Source organism: Macaca nemestrina, chromosome 6, assembly GCF_043159975.1.
Source record: "Macaca nemestrina isolate mMacNem1 chromosome 6, mMacNem.hap1, whole genome shotgun sequence".
Taxonomy (NCBI): domain Eukaryota; kingdom Metazoa; phylum Chordata; class Mammalia; order Primates; family Cercopithecidae; genus Macaca; species Macaca nemestrina.
In genome coordinates, this window is record NC_092130.1 from 84,426,979 (window position 1) to 84,445,935 (window position 18,957).

At 38.5% G+C, this 18,957-nt stretch overlaps 2 protein-coding genes across 4 annotated transcripts in view; one reads left to right on the forward strand and one right to left on the reverse strand.

The window, feature by feature from the left end:
• Positions 1 to 18,957, forward strand: part of LOC105484070 (endoplasmic reticulum aminopeptidase 1) — a 178,571-nt gene that overhangs the window by 9,969 nt on the left and 149,645 nt on the right. The gene's annotated exons all lie outside the window — the stretch shown is intronic.
• The window catches only part of LOC105483993 (endoplasmic reticulum aminopeptidase 2), a 59,450-nt gene that overhangs the window by 7,791 nt on the left and 32,702 nt on the right, over positions 1 to 18,957 (reverse strand). Inside the window, exons 14-19 of one of the 2 annotated variants that reach the window (XM_071098677.1) lie at positions 15,113 to 15,269; positions 14,465 to 14,649; positions 11,802 to 11,963; positions 11,142 to 11,282; positions 8,804 to 8,885; positions 6,631 to 7,115 (exon numbers count right to left, since the gene is read on the reverse strand). In XM_071098677.1, coding sequence (XP_070954778.1) covers positions 6,972 to 7,115; positions 8,804 to 8,885; positions 11,142 to 11,282; positions 11,802 to 11,963; positions 14,465 to 14,649; positions 15,113 to 15,269 — 871 coding nt within the window. In that variant the 3' untranslated portion in view covers positions 6,631 to 6,971. Of the gene's footprint in view, positions 1 to 6,630; positions 7,116 to 8,803; positions 8,886 to 11,141; positions 11,283 to 11,801; positions 11,964 to 14,464; positions 14,650 to 15,112; positions 15,270 to 18,957 lie in introns of those variants that run through there. The other variant, XM_011745114.3, reaches the window with a different exon arrangement.

Sequence of the window (18,957 nt, forward strand, 5' to 3'; positions counted from 1 at the left end):
GAGCTTTTTGTTTGTTTTTTAGCATGAGAAGGTCCTATAATATTTGTACCGAAAATTACATTTGACTGTGTTTCTTGGCTGACTCTCAGTTGATTCAGGTGCTTTTTTCCTCCCTTTGGCTGACGGTTGTCAGCACAGGCTGTCAGTCAGTCAGCACCATTTATGGAGGGCCCCTGGTGTGCAGGGCTTCAAAGAGACCTCAAAACAAAGCAAGAGCTAACACTTGGCTTTTACGGCACATAGAATCTATTGGGCCAATCAGGACAAGCACACAGGATGTATACATAATACATGAAACATGACACAGACATATGCCATCATGTTCTAGCAGGATCAGCCTGAGGCAAATTTTCTATGTCTCGTCCTCACTTCCAGGTGCTGCTTTACAGCCAACAAATATTTATCGAATGACATCTGTGTAACATCCTTGAGTAAGTGACAGATACTGTCCTCAAGACCCTCCTACCTAACCAGTACTTTCTAAGCTATTGGCCAGTTTCCACAATTCACTCCCCAAACCCCTCTCCCAACTTCAGGGTTCTCTTTGTCTCCTCAGGGCCCTTTGCTTAGCTAGCTATAAAGAAATATTAATTTTTTAAAAATGTCGCACTAAAGCATAGCTAGTGAGTTACAATGTAATATTTTAACTTTTTATTAGTCCAAAGGAATAAATCTATAATGGTGAAATTATAAAAGAAAAGGCAACTGGATAAGAGTTGCCTTATATATTTTGACATGTATGAAGTTTCTTTTTTTAGACAGCACGTTTTAGGTTTGGATTTGCAAGGCCCAGTGTTGCTGTTATTTCTTTCCAGGTCCTCAGTGAGACCAAGGGGTCAATAAATAGTAGTTTCCCTTGGTCTTAAAATCCAAGCAGCCAGGACCTGGTGTGGTAGCTCACACCTGTAATTCCAGCACTTTGTGAGGCCGAGGCGGCAGGATCACTTGAGGACAGGAGCTTGAGACCAGTGTGGAAAACATAGTGAAACCCCCATCTCTACAAAAATTAAAAAATGAAAATTAGCCAGCCATGGTGGTGCACATCTTCAGTCACAACTACGTGGGAAGCTGAAGCAGGAGGAACAGCTGAACCCAGAAATTCAAAGTTACAGTGAGCTATGATCATGACACTCCAGCCTGGGCAACAGAGCAAGAACTTGTCTCAAAAAAAAAAAAAAAAAAAAAAAAAAATCCAAATACTTAGGCTTCCCAGAGGCACAGTTGTTTGAAACCAGAAGAATAATATGCTTGTCTTACCTGATAATGGCTTCTCTGTAAGATAGAAGTTATGTGCTTTGATTGGTAGCATCATAACTTTTATCTACAGATAAGGCACAACTTTGAACAAGAATAAACAAATACAAATCTTTAAATGTTATGCAGCCTCTTTCATTAACTAACAACTTATTCACTGTTGCTTGAGTAACTCTAATTTAGTCTCTGAGTGTGAGTCAAGTTAACTCACCCAGACAGAGGGTCTGACAACTGTGGGCTCTGTCTGGTTCACATAGATTGTGCACAATTGTTTCAAACCAGGTCTTTCCTTTGATTCCTATTAGCTGAAGTCTCTCTACCTGTTTGCCCCCAACCAGCTAGAAAGCCCTGTTTGTCCTTCTAAGACTCCTGCTTTTAGTCTTTGGCTCTACATCTGAAGATATGAATAGAAAGAAAATAAAATTATATGCCAGCAGTCTTATGCCACAGAGACAACTGTTTCCCTTTTAGAAAAAGTGCCCCAAGGCCCATCCTGGCCTTTTTCCATTTCTAAGTTTTAAAACTCAAAAAACTCTCTATCCTTTTCCCAACTCCAACTCAAAATATTAGAGACGAGTTAGAATTTCCAAATTCAATTTACTAGAAAACAGTTTTTAAAGCAGAATACAGTTTTAAAACTGAGAAAAAATGTCCTTTGTATCTTTTCAGTCTTTTCATAGACAATTTATTCTGGCTAACTTAAAATGAGGTTTGTAACTTTAACTGTGGTATTCTTTGGATGACTAGATGGACATACCAGGTGGTATTACTATGGGAATTCCTTATGGAGGAATGAACCTGAAATATAGTATTGAAAGAAAGAAATATGACATAATTCAACAGAAGAAGGCATGAATTTTGAAGTGTGGGAAATCATGTGTGTAAATAACTAAAGATAAGAATTACTGAGTCATGGCCGGGCGCGGTGGCTCAAGCCTGTAATCCCAGCACTTTGGGAGGCCGAGACGGGCGGATCACGAGGTCAGGAGATCGAGACCATCCTGGCTAACACGGTGAAACCCCGTCTCTACTAAAAAATACAAAAAACTAGCCGGGCGAGGTGGCGGGCGCCTGTAGTCCCAGCTACTCGGGAGGCTGAGGCAGGAGAATGGTCTAAACCCGGGAGGTGGAGCTTGCAGTGAGCTGAGATCCGGCCACTGCACCCCAGCCTGGGCGACAGAGCAAGACTCTGTCTCAAAAAAAAAAAAAAGAATTACTGAGTCATGTACTGAGAATAGAAAACCAGTTTCCTGACCTTCTCTGTCCGCATAGTAGAGGATTAGGACATCTGGAAGAAGGAAGAATACATTTGTAAAAGATCTTGAATTTATGGTTGGGAAGGAAAGATTATAGAAACAAGTATGAAATAAAATGTTTTTTCTACCTTGTTTGTTAGTTAAGTGTGCATTTCTCAGACTTTCTAAAGATTTCTCACTATGAATACTAAACATTTTCCTGATTTAAATCCTGAACAAATGATCTGTTTACACTGCCAGCTTTCTAAGTTTGATGCAGACTTAGGTATTTGTACATTAGAAAATAAATTATTGTGGTTTTTGGGAATATGCTAGAATAGGTACCTTAACTGACCTTCCTGCTAAAAATAACTAAAAATGTAGAATAAAATTATTTTAATGCATTGATGACCTGGAAAGTTAGTAAGGAATACTCTTGGATCAGAAACTAAGTGAAGGCAGGAATCCCAAGGGGTAAGCTGAAGGCTGAGGCCAACTTTCACCTTGAGAGCATCTGAAGCTTCCATTTTTATGCCTTTGAGAGTGCTGGGGACAGATAACTAAGCCCAGGGCCTGCCCAAGTTGGGGAGCATAATAAAAAACAAAATTCAGGTACAGTCTCCTTGCAAAAGACTAATCTAAAACTAAAGGATACAGAAAGATATCAGGGGAAGTGGTACCTAAAATATTACTAGAGATCAGAGATTAACATCTGGTACTGACAACTACAGAATGTATGAATAAGAAGAAAGTGAATTAACATCCTTTTAAGGAAACTACCCAGCACAGACTATTAAAATAGAGGATTATATGAAATACACATATGCTTTGACCTAGTAAAGCCACTTCTTTCATGACCCTTTTTAGACTTTCTTCCTTATGATTTGGAGACCTGGCTTTGATGAGATTAAGATACCAGGAAGCAGACAAGCAAATGCGTGATTGGTTTAAAGTTTGTAAATGTAAAAGTTGTAAACCACTATAGGTTGAAATTTTAAAAATAGTGATACATGGTTACATGGATGAGAGAAGGTCAATAAAGAATATAAGTGAAGGAAAAGTAGCAGAGTAAAAATGTGGCCATTTTGAGCAGGCTTATGTTTGGTAGACATTAGTGTTCAGGTGGAAAACTAGTTCCCATGACTATTTGGAGGCTTGCCTTATGGCTGGGGGTGGAATAAAACACAAAACAAAAAAATTTACAAATAGAACCTCAAATGGGCTCAATGTCATAGCAAGGAATGAAGTGCAGAAGCATGTACTGATACAGGACAAGAAAATCCTTACCATGGCAGTTAGACTCTTTTTTTTTTTTTTTTTCTTATGACAGGGTCTAGCTCTGTCACCTAGGCTGGAGTGCAGTGGCATGATCTTGGCTCACTGCAACCTTCGCCTCCTAGGATCAAGTGATCCTCTCACCTCAGCCTCCCCTGTACCTTGGACTACAGGTGTGTGCCACAATGCTAGGCTGATTTTTGTATTTTTTGTGGAAACAGGACTTCGCCATGTTGCCCAGGCTGGTCTTGAACTCCTGGGTTCGAGTAATCAACCCTTCTCGGCTTCCCAAAGTGTTGGGAGTGCCTGCATGAGCCACTGTGCTTGGCTAGTTAGACTCTTGAGGGTCAAAGTGTCCACTCTCCCCCACACAAAGCCAGTGGTTCTGGGCTTTCGTAATCTGAAAGATTTCTCATTATGAGTGGGTTGCTGGAACCACATAATTCTCACTGGGCCTTGTGAAGAATGGGGGAGGCCCAGAGAAATTGTATCTGCTCACCCCATCATATATTCATGATCTTATATATAACTTTTTCACATCTGATTCATTCAGAGAATCAGGCCGGGCGCGGTGGCTCACGCCTGTAATCCCAGCACTTTGGGAGGCCGAGACGGGCGGATCACGAGGTCAGGAGATCGAGACCATCTTGGCTAACGCGGTGAAACCCCGTCTCTACTAAAAAATACAAAAAACTAGCCGGGCGAGGTGGCGGGCGCCTGTAGTCCCAGCTACTCGGGAGGCTGAGGCAGGAGAATGGCGGGAACCCGGGAGGCAGAGCTTGCAGTGAGCCGAGATCCGGCCACTGCACTCCAGCCTGGGCCACAGAGCCAGACTCCGTCTCAAAAAAAAAAAAAAAAAAAAAAAAAAAAAAGAAAGAAAATAAAAGTAACTTAACCAAGTCTGAAGTTGGTGTCAGTGGCCTGGCATCTACCATAAGGTTTTTGAAATACTACACTGATAAGTACAATACATTTATTTTTAAAAGTCTATTTATTCATCAAAACAGTATTGGCACAGTAATTCTCATATTATCATCAAATAATAAAATTGCTACTTTCAGTACTCAATTCTTTAGAATCCTAGAAATTGCAAATGCATTCAATATAACAATATTGTAAATAACAAAACAAAAGAAAGAACTCTGCATATTTATGGAAACATTGTTGATGGTGCAGTTCTACTGAAACTCATACACATTTTACTATTTAATTTACATATGGTCTTGCTGAAAAAACCAGTATGTTTTACTTTTTCAATTTCCTTAAGCTAAAATACATGTAATTCTAAAGGATATCACTTAGGTGTTACAAAAAACCAAGGTAAGTCCACCACCAAGTCAAAGTTAGAGTCAAAGATACGTCACAGTTTCCATGAAATGATCTGAAAACAAATTTAACAAAAAAATGTGTAATGTATTGGGGCACGTCCATGGCCACCCAAACTGTATGCTATGTCTGACTGTGGCATCAAAGAAAGGTATATGGAATTATAATTGACCTTCATGATATTGCTCCAAAGTGGATTGAATAACACTTTCCCCTCTTGACCCAACATCCCCAGTTTTCCTTAATCATGCAAACATCAGTCATTTACGTATTGTTTTGAGTCTTTCTAAAACTTATCTGTATTTTCATACTGTCTCATATATAGGATCACAAATTAAGTTTACTATCTGTATGTAGAGTGATCTTTTCTTTCTTTATTCCAAACTACCTTATTCAAATAATTAAGGGAAGCATTTAGCAGGGCATTTCAGAGAGCAAGAGGTGCCCTTAAAAGAAGGAGGTGGGGAGTTTCCTTAAAATATGAAGAAATGCTAAGCTGAGTTATAAAATATGGTGATGCATTTAAATATTTACATTCAATTATGATTTAACCCAAAATATACAATGCAATCTAATTCTGCAAATTTCAAAAGATGTATTAAAAATGCAATGGTGTATGAATTATATTCCTTTCTCTCTTGTACCTCTGTGAGGGCAGATTCAACTTCATTTGGAATGATCTCAAAAATCTACCCTTGAGATTCTTCATGAATGTAAGGCTTAAACCAAATGGTGTGAATTATATTCCTTTTCCTCTTGTATCTCTGTGAGGGCAGATTCATTCATTTGACCGTTCATTCATTTGACCAGAGACCATTCATTTGGAATGGTCTCAAAAATCTACCCTTGAGGTTCTTCATGAATGTAAGACTTAAACCAAATGGTATGAATTATATTCCTTTCCCGCTTGTATCTCTGTAAGGCAGATTCATTCATTTGACCAGAGACCATTTATTTGGAATGGTCTCAAAAATCTACCCTTGCGATTCTTCATGAATGTAAGACTTAACCCAAAAGGCCTTCCTAGCCTTCTTGATAAACCCTGACATCTAGTTTCTGATAATCGGAGATGTGGTGACAAAGTCTCTGGTTTCCTGATCCTTGCCTTTCATAGTTTGTATCTTTTATGCATTGGCTAATTTTTCTTGGACGTAAAACTGGTTGGGCAAACTATAGAATACCAGGTTAAAAAAGCAAGGTTAAAAAAAATTGAAGAAGCTAAATAGTGACATAGCGTGAAGCAATGAAGAAAGTCGCTTGAGGCTAAATAATTACAGCTATATCTGTATATCTACGTCTGTATCTCCACATATATCCATTATTCGGGAAGTTTACTTTTAAATAGGATACTGAACTGGCCTTCCACCACCATTCCATCATCATGCATCTTTTGGCTGGATATGATAGCTGAAAGCAGGCAACTGCACTGTCTGATTTCTTGAAACTTCTTGTTGGTTAGACAAAATATCCAGAGCTCTCGACTTGAGCTTTGCTGGTGTTACCCTGTGTAACTTCATGCAGGTAGTCATGTCTGATGTACTTTTTCTTTTCTTTTCTTTTTCTTTTTTTTTTTTTTTTTGTTGAGACAGAGTCTGGCTCAGTCGCCCAGGCTGGAGTGCAGTGGCGCAATCTCGACTCACTGCAAGCTCCGCCTCCTGGGTTCACGCCATTCTTCTGCCTCAGCCTCCCAAGTAGCTGGGACTACAGGCGCCCGCCACCACGCCCGGCTAATTTTTTGTATTTTTAGTAGAGATGGGGTTTCACCATATTAGCCAGGATGGTGTCGATCTCCTGACGGCGTGATCCGCCCGCCTGGGTCTCCCAAAGTGCTGGGATTACAGGCGTGAGCCACCGCGCCCGGCCTATTTTTCTATTGACCATTTAAGTATTAACCAGTAGCCACATCCTCAGAGTGGGAAGATTCTTCTCCAGCCATTTTATATTTTTGGTTATCGTTTCCAGAACAATTTGAAAAATATCCAGATGTGATCCTTGAGCCTCAAGAGATTCAAAAAATAGTTTCACCTGTAAAATATTGAAGAAACAAAATTACTGCCAGTTCATAAAACACTTTGTCTGGGCCGTGTGTGGTGGTTCACACCTGTAATCCCAGCACTTTAGGAGGCCAAGGCAGGCAGATCAATTGAGCTCAGGAGTTCAGTACCAGCCTAGGCAACATGCCAAAACCTCTGACTCTACAAAAAATAACAACAACAACAACAACGACAACAAAATTAGCCGGACATGATGTCCCAGCTACTTGGGAGGCTGAGGCAGGAGGATTGCTTGAACCCAGCAGGTGGAGGTTACTGTGAGCCAAGATGGCATGCCATTGCACTCCAGCCTGGCTGACAGAGTGAGGCAGTTTCAAAAACAAAGAAACAATAAAACCACTTTGTCTTCCAACAATTTTCAAAAGAGCTTGCAAATTATATACACACAGGTATAGGCATTTCTCTGTCAACCTCTAAAAGATTATTTTCTACTTTTCTGCATAATTATTCACTTTATTTTCAAACAATAGGTAAAGTAAGACAAAAATTATAAATCCTCATCTTACAAGTGACCACGATGTGACTAAAGAAGTTAAATGATTTACCCAAGTCATAGAGTAAATGGTGAGCTGGGATTTAAGTTCTGGAATTCTGAATTTGCCTAAAGGGTAAATAAATTCAAGATTTATTGTGAAAAAAAGATGCAGACTATAATGCTTTAAAAAAAAAAAAAAAAGACTGGGCGCGGTGGCTCAGGCCTGTAATCCCAGCACTTTGGGAGGCCGAGGTGGGTGGATTACGAGGTCAGGAGATGGAGACCATCGTGGCTAACACAGTGAAACCCCGTCCCTATTAAAAGAAAATACAAAAAAAAAATTAGCCGGCCATGGTGGCGGGCGCCTGTAGTCCCAGCTACTCAGGAGGCTGAAGGAGGAGAATGGCGTCAACCTGGGAGGCAGAGCTTGCAGTGAGCCGAGATCACGCCACTGCAGTCCAGCCTGGGCGACAGAGCGAGACACTGTCAAGAAAAAAAAAAAAAAAAAAAAAAAGGACAACTGGAATTACCAACAATAGTTATGTTAATAAGATCATTAAGTAGGCTTCCAAACTTTAATATAATCACTCTTGCATCATAATACAATATGAAAGAAATAATACAAAAGGGTTCACCTCTCAAGTCTATTTTCATTTTGAATGCTACGAATATATGCATTTTAAGTATTTTAAGAGTCAGGGTTTTGTTGTTGTTGTTTTGTTGTTGTTTTGTTGTTTTGTTGAGATGCAGCCTGGCTCTGTCACCCAGGCTGGAGTGCAGTGATGTGATCTCAGCTCACTGGAACCTCTACCTCCTGGGTCCAAGTGATTCTTCTGTCTCAGCCTCCCAAGTAGCTGGGACTACAGGTGCGCACCACCACATTTGGCTAATTTTTGTATTTTTAGTAGAGACAGGGTTTCACCATATTGGTCAGGCTGGTCTCGAACTCCTGACCTCATGGTCTGCCTGCCTTGGCCTCCCAAAGTGCTGGGATTACAGGTGTGAGCCCGGCCAAGTGTCAGGTTTTAATCCTGTCCCTTCCATTTACTTGCTATATGGCATTGGACAAACAACTTTTTAAAAAAATAAAATGAGAACTTCAAATCAGATTATATCTAAGTTTACTTTCAGTTCTACAGTTTGAACATGTTTTTTGAAATTGTTAACAATAGAAAGTCACAAACCTCTTGCAACTTATCCTTGGAAGAAAAGTGAGATGTTGTGCCAGAGATGATGATTCTTATGGCAAATGAGCCCAAGTCAAATCTGAAAATAAAAAGAAACACCATAGAAAGTCATAGAAATACTGACCTTATGTTTATTATATCCTGTATTATATTTTTAATGTATATTAATAACTATGCGATAAGCTTGTGTATTACAATAGATACTGTTAATTACCATAATAACATTCATCCAGTACAATTCTAAAGCTGTGAAACTTATCAAATTTTACTCTCAAATGAAAGGTAGATACTGCTTCTTTGGGTAATATGGTTATTCAGCAATGTTTATGTTTAATTTTATGTTTCTGTTTAAAGCAGTGTTCCCTACTTTTTTTTTTTTCACTGCATACTCCTGTCAGTAAAGATTTTTTGAGCAAGAACTTCTCAATATACATATTTTTATTTATAAATTATATGGGCTGGGTGTGGTGGCTCACACCTGTAATCCCAGCATTTGGGAGGCTGAGGCGGGTGGATCACCTGATGTCAGGAGTTCGAGACCTGCTTGACCAACATGGAGAAACCCCATCTCTACTAAAATACAAAAAAATTAGCTGGGCATGGTGGCACATGCCTGTAATCCCAGCTACTTGGGAGGCTGAGGCAGGAGAATCGCTTGAACCCAGGAGGCAGAGGTTGCAGTGAGCCAAGATCGTGCCATTACACTCCAGCCTGGGCAACAAGAGTGAAACTTCATCTCAAAAATAATTAATTAATTTAAAAAATTATATGCATACATTAAGGAATGATAAAATTAAAAGCATGAGATAAATAATGTAAATAATATATTTATTAAACTTTTTACACTATATATCATTTATGTTTATAAATTTATGACACTATACAATTTAAAATTAGGTAAGAAATAATAGACACTCTAATGTATTGAACTTCTTGCACACTTTCTCATCCCATTTTGGATACCACTGTGTTTAAACATTGTGTTTAGTGGGGCAATGTTACTTGGTTGAACTCTCATTAATGGCCACAGAATGCATCCTTCAACCTGATGTTTTATATATGGAAAACTTGTACTACGGGTCAAAGTGATTCATGCTGATAAAGCAGAGCACAGTTACAGCTCAGAAAAAATATGGTTCCAAGTCTGGGCTCTGCACATGGTTGGGCAGGGACATCATTTCCTATTTAAAATGAAATCCACGGCATTGTAGAAAAAGTCTGATCATTTCAGGAGGAAAATGACAATCATGCAAACAGACAAATCAATGGCTCAAGTAGAGTTTTAAAGGAAACATACACACACATACATATTAAAACAATTTCTATTTGGTCTCATGTGGCTGTCAACTCCTTGAGCATTTGGGAGAGAAGTGGAAATGTGCTTTTTGCTTATGCAAAGCTGTCTGAGGACTCTAAACCTTCCATGGCTATGACATGAAAGAGAAGGAACTAGGAATTAATGGCATCAGGGATGCTAACTCACCCCGACATAAACGAAGCAAATCATATCTGATTCAACATATTTCCATATAAGTCATAAATGACATTTTAAATTTGGATGGAGGATGGCTGAATGCCTTACAGGGTTTTGTGATGTGTGTGTGTGTGTGTGTGTGTGTGTGTGAGAGAGAGAGAGAGAGAAAGAGAGAGAGAGAGAGAGAGAAAGAAAGCAATGCTGTCTTATACATTCCATTCCAACAAAATCTAATCGTTATTGGTTATTTCTGAGGGATATTTTAGACCCAGGAACATATTGAAATGAGCTCCAGTTCTCCCCAAAGTTGAAACCACAGAAAAGACTCAGAACCAAAACAATTTGGAGGGAGGGCTCCCCAAACACTCCTGACTGGGTTTCTTTCACCTGAACCAAGGTCTCCACTGTGCCACCTCCACAGGGGCTCTCGGGGTGAGTAGTAGTTCTTACCAAAATTCCTGAGGTTTTCCCCCAGTACAAAACTGTATTAACAAACGAGGCCACATATGTGTGATGCACTATACAAGGCATCTTGGGATTCTTCTGGGCTGAGGAGACAGCCAAGAAGGAATGGTGGGAGGGGGCTGATGACTGCATTTAATTTAACTCAGACTTGCTCCCAGTGCTTTCTTGCCTGTACTGAATGAGAGAAGGCTGTTTCCCATTCCCTTATTCTCACGTCTCTCCCTTACCCCTGGATAGGATAATTTGGGCTAGGGAGTTTCAAAGTTGACTCCACTGAACTATTTAGATACAAATGGTATCATTTATATACTTTGAGAAACATTCGATTCCATTTGGCTTGAGGCAACTGAGACATCTGCATGGAAGAACACACATTAGATATAAACGAATACCAACTTTTTCAGAAGATGGGTCCAATTTTCTCTTACAAAATCCCACGCTAGTTGCTGCCCCTTTGGACGTCTGGCAATTGCATGAAGGAGAGCTGCCAAGTCCTGTGTCTTGATAACCTTTCCCTCCATTCCTAGTTCAAGTAACCTGAAGAAAGAAAAATAATTTGTTTCTAAATAGTAGTTATTTTGTACATGGACATTAACTTAAGTTACCAATATATTAAAGGAATAGAACAGAAAGAGGGATGATAAAAGTATAATTACCAATTTTTTAATGTTCCAATTAAACTTTTACCTTTTTTAGAAATAATTTTTATTTTGTTCCTAGCAAAAACGTTTACTTATTATTTCAAAGAACTTTGATTAGCATCGTTTATACATCTTATATACAAGAGTGTACTTTTACAACAATAACTTTCCTTCAAGGTTCTGAAGATAAAATATAACCACTTGTCTAATATCAATCATATGATTAATAACTAGGGAATACCTATTTTCACTATTTGCATTTTGTCAATATATTCTTTTCTGAAAGCAAAGTTAAAGCCATACACATTCTGATTCAATTATCTTATGCCTTTAAAACTGGTGGCTGAAGTTTTAGTGACTTCATTGAATTTGTGTCAGTTTACTTATAACCATTTAGTTAAATTATTGAACTTACTTCTGTAACTTTTCCTGATGCTTGCTCGTTGACAAAGCATACAGAATTTTGTTTTTTTCAGCACTTGACATTGACAGTTCATATAGCTCTAAAAGGTAATTCCATCCTGTTGTCGTCTGAGCACCCACAGAATACACAATCTTTAAAACATCTGTTGGTATACTGTAATATCAAGCACAAAAATGAAGAAAAAGTTTTATGAAAGAAAAACTCTTTTTTCTTATGACAATTTTAAGTCCCATAACAGAATAATCTCTGAATTGTTTTCAGTACTCAATGTATTAAATCTTTTTCTCTGCCAAACTCTGCCAAACTCTATTTTCACTCTGTGGTGAAAATAGAAAGTTGATGTAGTCAACAAATATAAAAGCTTTCTGAAATACAAAACTACTGGTTTATATAAATTCTATTATGTAGTAAGCACTATTCGTGCTATAAGAATTTTTTTAAAAGATGATTACTTGATGCTTTTTCATCACCAAGTTGAGGGCATTTTTTTCTTTTCTTTTTCTTTTTTCTTTTTTTTGAAACGGGGTCTTACTCTGTTGTTCAGGTTGGAGTGCAGTGGCGTGATCATGGCTCCCTGTAGCCTCAGCCTCCTGCACAATCCTCTTGCCTCAGCCTCCTGAACAGCTGAGATTATAGGCACATAGTACCATACCTGGCTAATTTTTAAATTTTTTTGTAGAGACGGGCTCTCACTGTGTTGACAAGGCTGGTCTCGAATTCCTGGGCTCAAGTGATCTTCTCACCCCTTGGCCTTACAGGCATGAGCCACTGCACTTGGCCTAGTTGAGAGCATTTTCTGAGGCCTGTCCAGGAGTCATCTGACTCTCTAGGCCTAGAGAATCTTAATTTAGTACAAGTCATTAGTGTCTAGTTATTTTGTAATTTTTTAAAACTGATAAGATGCAGTGACATGATTTTCTGTCCTTCTACAAAAGACACCACTATTTTGATTTTTATTATCTTGAGGACATTAACCAGGTTTTATTCTAAATGGGCATATGACTTTTTAATCCCAAATGTCAATGGATCAACAAGAACTGTTATCGATGTCTCAGAAAAAACATAACACAGAGCATTGAGGAGGGAGCTAGAAACTTGGATTTGTGAAGCCAGAAACTTGCATTTGTCATGAAGTGACCATGTAGTAGAGATTGTACTAGCCTCCATACATCTTATTTAACTGTCAAAAGCTACCCTCTGAGATAGCTATTATCCTGATTTTTTTAAAGTGGAAATAAATCTCAGAAAAGTTAAGTAACTTGCACATGATGACATAGTTTGCGATTTTGCAGATGGGATTTAAACCTATGATTCTAATACTTGTGCTACTTCCGCTATACTATATGTACTTAAATACTCCAAGTGACATTGAATAATATAATGAAGATCAAATAATTAAATTTTAATACATATTGTTTTCACTTTAGTGTATTTTGCTGAACAAATTTATAACAGTTGGTAACAAACACACTTTAAGCTTCTTGAAGGTAGGCCGCATGGTTGTTTTGTTCACCACTTTATCCTTAGCTCCTACAGCAATACCTGGCTGGCATAAAGGAAATGTGCAACTAGTTACATTTCAAATCCACAAATGAATGAAGTAATCAATTCATCTATGTAAAGAAATTCTTCATTAAAAGTCATACTAGCAATCTTGGAGTTTAGAAAAAACCAACAATATTTAATTACATATTTTTGTTTATGAGCATAAGTAAGTTTACCTAGAATATTTTCATAGGTATATTCAACATGTTGAACATTTATATCTACTGTAGGTGGGTTACTGCAGGTTAAGATTATCCTTCTTATAACCAGCATAAAGATAAAATAACAGTATTCTATTTTGTATAGGGCAGCAGGATGTTTACATTTTAGCTTCACTCATACAACCCATTCAAACAGAAACAAAAAGAAGAGAATAATAGATTTAAAATGTTTTTTTTAAGGTTTTTTTTTTTTTTTTTGGTAAAACAGATTTTAGGCTTGAATCCCAACAAGTAAAAAAGTCCAAAAAGAAGAAAACTTGAATTACTTTTTTAAAAGGAAGAATTCAAGAAAGGATTTCAAAAAGCTCACTGAGATTTAGTTATAGCGAGAGAAGTTATGATAGCATGTTATAACAATTTGGCACAGGAAATTTTTTTTTTTTTTGAGACAGAGCCTTTCTGTGTTGCCCAGACTGGAGTGCAGTGAAGTGATCTCGGCTCACAGCAACCTCTGCTTCCCAGGTTCAAGCAATTCTCCCACCTCAGCGTCCCAGGTAGCTGCGATTACAAGCGTGCACCACCATACTTGGCTAATTTTTGCATTTTTAGTACAGACAGGGTTTCACTATGTTGGCCAGGTTGGTCTTGAACTCCTGACCTCAGTGTTTCACCCTCCTCGGCCTCTCAAAGTGCTGGGATTATAGGCATGGGCCACTGCACCCTGCCAGCACAGGAATAATGGACACCATTACATTTCATGGTAGAGATTGTACTAGTCTCCATACATAGCACTTACAGTGTGAGAGCATGAAACAGGGTTTGTAATTCCCAGCATGTTTTTTTTTTTTCTATCCTCACTAAAAGGTTTTAGATCTAATGTCTTGCTTGATCAAAGACTTTTACATCAAAGAGAAAAGAACAAAGAGTAGGACAGAAGTCTATATCTACTTTAATTTTCCACTGGATTCCATCCACTGAGAGAAGAGTTCAGCAGCTTTCTGGATGCAAGGAGCATGGTTCAGGTCACAGGCCAGCTTCAAGAGAGCCGAGCGGAGCATCCTGTCCCAGACTGAGCCCTCGTCACTCCAGCTTTGCCTGTCAATCACTGGCTTAAAATACTGAAGAAGGTAACGCTGTAGAAAATATGAGATGGTTAACAGAGAGGCTAAATTTAGTCCTTAACACAGCTCTTGCCCATCTAAAGGGCTCAACTCTAAACTTTCTGCATATTTCCCAATCTTTCCCCAAACAGTGTATCTTTGTATTTCTCTTATCTTTTTCTGGCTCCTACCCACCACACTTAGGAAACAGTTTTTGCATTAAAACATGGTTTAATTTCCTATCTGAAAGGGGAATATCAATGGATATAAAATAAAATCACCTTTAGTAGAGATGCTTTGCACGTGATCCTGGTTATCTAGCTCTTAGGATTGGCAATGATAAAGAACGAGGGTCATTGACCATTAAATGCTATCAGTCAGTTTCCTGAGCTGCTCCAGATTTAACCTCAAGGACTTCAGACAAAACAAACTGAGCCTCACTGATACTCCAGACACCGTGTATTTACTTAATACATTTTCTAAAAGCAACACAAACCTTGAGGTTTTCAGAGATATCTGAAATATTCCTTCTGTCCATCATGTGGTAAAACAATTCCAAGTAACTCAGACCTTTGAGAAGTGCGGGGCTGCTTGTTTCATGTTGGAGGTAGTGAGTCATGTCAAGAGCTTTGTCTAGGGTCAGTCTCCCTGCACTGAGGTATAAAAAAAATGGTGGTTTGTGTGTATCTTATAGTTTTTGATATTTTTAACATTAAAAGAAATATGAAATAGAGAACATAACAGAAGTAGGTCATTATAGGTGGACCATTCCGTTTAAATCTTAGCTCTGCCACTGACTAGCTGGGTAATCTTGGACAAATTACCGAACCTCTCTGGACCTATTGCCTTTGTACAATGGGGATAATAATACTATCTTCGTCATAAATTTGTTGTGAGGATTAATGAGCTAATATTTTAAAATGCATTTAGAATAGTGTCTACCACATAGCAAAAGGTTAATAAATGAAATAAATATTAGCCAATATTAACATTTTAGTACCAAATAATATCAAACATTTTACATATGATATCATTCTCTAATTGCTTCATGTGTGGGTTTGACTTGTTTCTCCAAGTACATTGGAGACTTTGAGGACAGGTGCCGTGTCTTGTTTTTCTTTGATGTTTGTCCTTAATCCTACCAGAGAAGTGATAATCATTGTGAATAGGGCAAAAGAAGTATTTTCACTTTTTAGATTCTAAAGTTACATGCCTTCTCTATGTTTTCTTTTAATGAGAAGAATAAACAACATGTTTATTATTCTAAGTACCAAAATGCTGGCGCATCTTCTGTAGAGGTAACAAACCATTATAACCTCACTGTTGGAAAGTGCGTCTCACGTGTGTTTCTGGGAGGCTATGTGCACACACAGGGTCTATAAGCCATTCTTGTGAGCACCTAACTCCCAGACTAACACAATCATGTAATGTGGAAACTGATTCCAGAACAAAGGATATCTTTCCGAGCTAATCATTAACATAATGCTCTACCTTCGCTGGGCTTATAAATTTTTTAAATTCCTGTCTAAAAAGAGGGAAAAGAGACCAGAAGGAAATGAAAAAGAACCAACCTTTGTTGTCCCTTTAATCTTCTCAATCATGATGACTTACTGCTTTAAAATAGACTTATGGAAATTGTTTTCAAAAATTTCGCCTGAAGACAGAAGGCTGGACCATATACTCCATGATTCTGTGGTCTGCCGTATTTTTTTTTTTTTTTTTTTTTGGAGACAGAGTTTTGCTCTTGTCACCCAGGCTGCAGTGCAACGGCATAATCTCAGCTCACTGCAACCTCTGCCTCCTGAGTTCAAGCGATTTTCCTGCCTCAGCCTCCCGAGTAGCTGGGATTACAGCCATGTGCCACTATGCCTGGCTGATTTGTAATTATTAGTAGAGACGGGGTTTCACCATGTTGGCCAGGCTGGTCTTGAACTCCTGCCCTCAAGTGATCCACCCGCCTCAGCCTCCCAAAGTGCTGGGATTACAGTGCTAAGCCAACCCCGCCCAGCTAGTCTGCAGTATTTAAAAAAAAAAAAAAATCTACAAAATGTTACTACTCCTTCCCACCTGTGTGAGTAGCACAATACCTGGCACAGTTGATACCTTAGCATCAGAAATAGGCGGAAATGATATTCCAGGGCCATGAGTTTAAAAAGAATATTTGACATATTAAAACTACTTTACATTAAGCCAGTTTTTCTTTTCAGCCCAGCCTAATTGATTTCTTACTAAAATCAATGCTATTATTAAAAATACTTACTTTTATAGTTGCCTATTTCTTTTAATTTTAATATTTATTCATAAGCGACTCCTTCTCTTTTTATATAGTTACTAAATTGGTTAATAAAAAAATCTAAGTCCTCATTACTCACCCTATGCTTCAAAAAATGCATAGAATATTTTCTGAATGTTTGTTTAGCTTAAAGAATAAAAATAGATAAACATAAACTTTAGCCCAACAGTAAAAATCTATACCTACTTACTTGTATATAATTTCAGCTAGATTGTACCTTTGAGAAATAACATCATAGTCTTGAAGCACCAATTTAGGCTTTTTTGTTTGTTTGTTTGAAACGGAGTTTCGCTTCTGTTGCCCAGGCTGGAGTGCAATGGCACAATCTTGGCTCGCTGCAACCTCTGCCTCCTGGGTTCAAGCGATTCTCCTGCCTCAGCCTCCCAAGTAGCTGGGATTACAGGCGTCCACCACCATGCTTGGCTAATTTTTATGATTTTAGTAGAGATGGAGTTTCAACATGTTGGCCAGGCTGGTCTTGAATTCCTGACCTCAGGTGATCTGCCTGCCTCGGCCTCACAAAGTGCTGGGATTACAGGCGTCAGCCACCAAGCCCAATCTGAGGGTTTCTTTTTAAGGTGTGGGACTAAAAGAAACAAATATAGCTTTTTCTATAGGCAAATTGAAGTTGTCATTTCAATTCCACTCAACTTATACAAGACCCATGTCTTTAAATTACATTTAAAATGTATGAAAACCTAACTAAAATAAATATCAACTCTTGCATCAAATTCTCTCTCCATGCTGGGTGCAGTTGCTCATACCTGTAATCTCAGCAATTGGGGAAGCTGAGGCAGGATGATTGCCTGAGCCCAGAAGTTTGAGACCAGCCTGGGCAACATAGGCAGACCCCATCTCTGTCAAAAAATTTAAAAATTGGTTGGACGTGGTGGTGTGTGCCTGTAGTCCCAGGTACTCAGGAAGCTGAGATGGGAGGATCACTTGAGCCCAGGATGTTGAGGCTGCAGTGAGCCATGATCACACCACTGCACTCCAGTCTGAGTAATAGAGCAAGACCCTCAAAAAAGGAAGGAGAAGGAGGAGGAGAAGGAGAAGGAGGGGAAGGAGAAGGAGGGGAAGGAAGGAGAAGGGAAAAAAAAAGGAGACAGTGTTGTGTCGTGGTTAGGAGAATGGCTCTGGAGCAAGCCCTTGGATAACGATGTCTTGTCCATTAAGAACTAAATAGTATCACCTCTTGTAAAGATTGATTTACACTGGGTGTGGTGGCTCATGCCTGTAAACTCAGCAATTTCGGAGGCTGAGCAGGAGAAGTGCTTGAGGCCAGGAATTCAATATCAGCCTGAACAATATAGGGAGATCCTGTCACTACAAAAATAAATAAATAAATAAATAAATAAATAAATAAATAAATAAATAAATTTAATTAAAAAGAAAAAATTCTGTCTCCAAACTAAATATGATCACTATTGTTTCCTTTAATTCTTTTTTTGTTTGTTTGTTTTTTGAGACAGAGTATCATTCGGTCACTCAGGCTGGAGTTCAGTGGCATGATCTTCTGGGTTCATACGATTCATGTGCCTCAGCCACCTGAGTAGCTGGGATTACAGGCGTACACCACCACACTGGGCTAATTTTTGTATTTTTAGTAGAGACGGGGTTTCACCATGTTGCCCAAGCTGGTCTCAAACTCCTGGCTTCAAGTGATCTGCCTACTTCAACCTCCTAAAATGCTGGGGTTACAGGTGTGAGCCACCATGCCAGGCCTCAATTCTTTAATAGAAGTTTCATAAAGCATGGAGGAAAGTGGTTTATAGTATTGAGAAAGAACATCAAGTAAAAATATTTTATTTATCTTTATCTATTATGAGAGCTTTAAATTTTCTTATACAATTGCTCTTTGTTATAAAAGTAATATAAGTAAATATAAACAAATTACAGAACAACTGGAAATTAGACTCATAATGACAAAACAACCAGAAATTAGAGAAGACTCATAATTTCAATACCCTACACACTCACCAATAGCATTTTAAAATAATTCCTTCAGGTTTCTTTTTCCCCTTCGCACTTATTTTTTCATATGTAGT